The following is a 4,481-nucleotide window of genomic DNA, read 5'->3' on the forward strand; positions in this document are numbered from 1 at the left end:
AAATGCAAGATGCCAGTAAGAGTGACCCTGAGAAGCTAGACTCCAGCCTGGAAGAGTCTGAAGGAGCCAGTGCCCGCACCCCACCTCCCACAGATGTTGCTACATTGCTCCAACAGATGATACAGAGGGATGAAAAGAAGGAGGGAGACCATCGGGAGGAAGATCGTTACAGACGAGAGGAAGCCGTCGGAAAGAGGTGGAAGATCGTTACAGGCGAGGAATGATGAGGCTGCTTATTTTCAGGAGCTGATCCCTGGCCTCACTCCCCAGCAGCCCATTTTTTCAACTGCGAGTTCGCCAGTTAGCAGTTCTGCTGTGTACAAAGCTTTTCACACTCCGCCGACCCCGAAGGCAACAATACAGCCCCCAAAAGTATTACCAGCAGATGCAAGTCCCCAACAGTTTCGAGGATGGAAGTGCGAATGTCCGATTATACTGTCATGGTGGATCTCCATCATCAAAGCAACATACACAGCTATGCATATGCCTTACACCTGAGATATGACGGGTGCTGAAGCACAAGTTGAACGTCGCCACAGACCCAACATGCTCAGTAGAGTATATAAAAAATGCCAGAAGGCTGCAATGGAAGGCCTTCTCCGAGTGCAAGCAAGCAGATAGCGAGCACTTTTGGATATGGCTGAAAAACTTGTGACAGGAGATAGACCTTTGCAAGGCACAGGACCAAGCATGCTGTGAGCAGTGGAAGAAACACTGCATACTAATGGGTATACGAGATGAGGAACTTACCCAGAACCTCATTGAAATGGACTGTTCAATGATGTTGCAAGATATTTTGGAGAAATGCATGTCTTGTGAATCATCAAAGACTGCATCATCTGCTTTGAGGGACACAGTTTCATCACGTGCTGTTTCTCAATATAAAAGAAAGAGAAAGGCTACCCTGAATGAGAAAGGTCTATGCAGGGCTTACGAGGTTTACATATCACCTTCAATGTGTAAATGAAGTACTGTCAAGGTTTCGTCAGCATATAATCGTCAACATGAGAAAGGTCGATGCAGGGCCACCACTTCCACATGTTGTGCTTGTGGCAAGAAAGACCATTGGGCTACTACTGCAAAGTGTAGTGCCAAGAATGCCTGATGCAAGGTATGCAGTCGGCAGGAACACTATGATAAATGCTGCACAAAGAAAAGGAAGGTTAAGAAGATAAAAGAAGAGGAAGCCAACCAGAACTTGAAAGTAGCAAATTCTGTTACCTCTTCAGTGTCGCATGCCAGGAATGTCATCTCTATGCATGACCTAAACCTCTGTCCTCATCCCTGACACTGGTGCAGACACAACTGTCATTGGACTCCAGCATCTTAATAGTCTCAGCCTTTCAAAGAAAGACTTGGCACCACTAGCAGAGACAGTGTACTACAATGCGGATGGGCCACAGATGCCACCAGCGGCTGGATCATTTTGTGCAGTCATCACCTATGGTGACCTTTCGACTAGATGTTGGATTGATGTCCAGCCTTCACTTACAACCTAGCTGCTCTCTTGGACAGAGTGCAAGGATTTGGGGATTGTTCCAGAGTCGAGTCCATGGGCTGGATAGTACATCAATGTCAAACCCTCCTCAGTTGCTGCCTTTACCGCTGGACCAGTTGAAGTCACCTGAAGAAGTAAGGAAGTATTTCCTGCATCAGTATGCAGATGCAGATGGTCTTGAACTTGCTGTCAGGGCCACTCAAGATGATGGTAGTCTCACCATTGAGAATTTATCTGCAGGAGAATGCCACACCCTTTGTGATCCACACCCCTAGAATGATTCCTTTGGCTTTTCAGGAACCAACGAGAAAAGAGCTTGACCCAAGGCATCCAGAAGCCAGTGGAGGAATAACCATCAGAATGGTGTCATCCAATGGTTGTTGTCCCAAAGGCAAATGGTGGTGTTTGCATTACCACTGATCTGTCAAAGGTCAACAGGCAAGTTTCTCGACCTATCCACCCTTCTCCGACGCCGTTTACAGCTTTCAGAAGAATCTGTCCAAGGTCAAGGTTCTTCACAACTGTGGATGCTCTTTGTGGTTATTGACAACTACCCCTGCATGAGGACAATCAACACCTGACTACATTTATCACTCCTTATGGACATTTCAGGTATTGTCGTGGCCCCATGAGTTTTGCTGCAACAGAAGACGCATTTTGTTTCCAAGGTGACAGGGCACTTCAGGGAGTAAACAAACTACATCAAGGTATGGATAACATTCTCTTACACAACAAGGTTTACATCTCACACTTTCAATGTGTAAATGAAGTACTGTCAAGTTTTCGTCAGCATGGAATAACACTTAATGCAGAGAAGTTCTTTGTGGCTGCATCCAAGGCCGTCTTCTGTGGGTACAAACTATCAAGAAATGGTATTGAAGCAGACCCAGAGAAGGTATGGTCCATCGCAGAGTTTCCTACTCCTGGAACTTGACAGATCTTTGGTCATTTATGGGCTTGGTAAATCAACTGGTAGAGTTTACACCCAAGATTTCGATCACTGCAGCCCCACTCGGCCCATTTATGAGACCGAAGAGAGCTTTTACTTGGACAGTAGACCACACCAAAGATTTTAATGACACTAAACAAGCTTTGTCAAAGTCATCCATACTTGCAATGTTTGATCCAGCCCTTCCCACCAGAAGATACAAGATGGTGTAATGTGGATCCCGTTTCTTGACAGATATAGAAACACGGTATGTGACCATTGAATTGGAAATGCAAGCTGTCATTTGGGCCATCAGCAAGTGCAAGTTCTATCTTTGTGGATTACCGTTCATTGGTCCTTATTTTGAACCATTCACGTCCAGTGCATAAAGGACAAAATAGAACCCTATATTTTTATTGCAATGTGGCATGCAGGTAAGGAGTTGTGCATCCCTGATGCTTCTCCCGGTCAACTATGAGTCGCCCAATGGTGCCTTCAGTGCTGAAATGGACACCTGTCAAGATTGTGGCTTTGCATGTTGTCAAGTCTTTTAAAGCATCAGAAGCCATAAACGAGCAAGAGGGTCTCTTTCTAGAGGAATTGTGTACAGCTGCATCTAAGGATGCTTCATATGAGGAGCTGCTTCACCATGTAAAGTCAGGGTTCCCCAAAGACCGCAACAACCTGATAAGTGCACTGCATCCGTGCTAGAAAATTCACAATAAGTTATATAACAATGGTGACTTGGTGCTGTATGGACCTAGAGTGGTTGTCTTGGCTTCTTTACACCATAACACCCTAGCTCACCTGCATGGCAGCCACTCTGGCGTGGAGGCTACAAAGCATCTTTTGGCCAGGCATTAATGCAGACATAGTAAACACCGTTCATGCCTGTGGGCCATGCCAGCGCCTACAGCCTAGTCAGCAACAGGAGCCGCTGATGTTAGAAGACAAACCCACAAGACCATTTATGTCTGTGTCAGCTAACTTATTCATTGCTGTTGGGAAACACTTCTTGGTGTATGCTGATCGACTCTCTGGATGGCCAGTTGTCATCCTGTGTGGAAGTAATGCAACAAGTGTTTCGAAGATTAGATTCTTTCGACACATGTTCTGTGATCTGGGTGTCCCAATTCACCTGCGTACCGACAGTGGATCCCGGTTCTGCAGCCAGGAATTCGCAACCTTCCTTCAGCGATGGAGAGTGTCAAGCCCCCATTACCCACAGTCCAATGGGCATGCAGAGACTGCTGTGAAGAAAGACAAGTATCTGATCATGAAGACAGCACCCAACAGGAATACTGACTGTGAGAAGTTCAAAAGAGAAAGAAGGAGCATAACACCCCAAACTTCTCCGGTCGTTTTCCTGCTCAGATTCTGTTCGGCATGCCCCTTCACTCCTGTGTGCCTGCCACTCTAGTGCCTCATCAAGGACTGGCAGACTAAGGCTGAAGATTGCGATCATCGTGCTGCAGTACAGGCCAAGGACGTAAAGACCCACTATGAAAAGTGTGACCACTCACTTTCCAAGTTAGAAAGTGGGGCACATGTGCGAATCTAGGATCCCACATCCAAGCATTGGGATAAGGTTGGCACTGTCATGGGTGTTGGCAAATCTCGTGATTATCACATAAGGCTGCCAAGTGGCCATATACTGTGGCGCAATTGACGCTTCTTGTGCCATACACAGCTCATGATTGGAAACTAAACTGATTTGGAAGAACAGCTGTCAGATGATGCACCTGGATCTTCCGCCCCATCTGTGCCTGTTGAACCTCGATATTCAGAGCACATCAAATTGCAGTCTGTTCAAGACACCCACTAGTGAATGTAAAGGAGGGAGGGTGATGTGGGTTGTGATACTAAAGTTAGTTATGAGTGCCATATTGTGATGCCATTATATATGGGTTATGATGATAGTATTATCGTAAGTATATTGCGATAATTATATGATTATATTACATATACACTACCTTTTGCGTGATATGTTATGCTATGTGAAATATAGATCATGTTTAGTTTATACTGCTGTGTAGCATGTCACCTATGTAAAAG

The 4,481-nt window shown here is 45.7% G+C and overlaps 1 protein-coding gene across 1 annotated transcript; it reads left to right on the top strand.

Annotated features, from left to right (window-relative positions):
* Positions 1-1,871: 1,871 nt before the first annotated feature.
* LOC119579681 lies at positions 1,872-2,432 on the top strand. Its single transcript, XM_037927592.1, has 2 exons — positions 1,872-1,936; positions 2,111-2,432. Exons 1-2 carry the CDS (start codon positions 1,872-1,874, stop codon positions 2,430-2,432), a joined length of 387 nt encoding a protein of 128 aa, XP_037783520.1.
* The last annotated feature ends 2,049 nt before the right edge of the window (positions 2,433-4,481 follow it).

The sequence above is a fragment of the Penaeus monodon genome, chromosome 12 (genome assembly GCF_015228065.2).
Source record: "Penaeus monodon isolate SGIC_2016 chromosome 12, NSTDA_Pmon_1, whole genome shotgun sequence".
NCBI classification, from domain to species: domain Eukaryota; kingdom Metazoa; phylum Arthropoda; class Malacostraca; order Decapoda; family Penaeidae; genus Penaeus; species Penaeus monodon.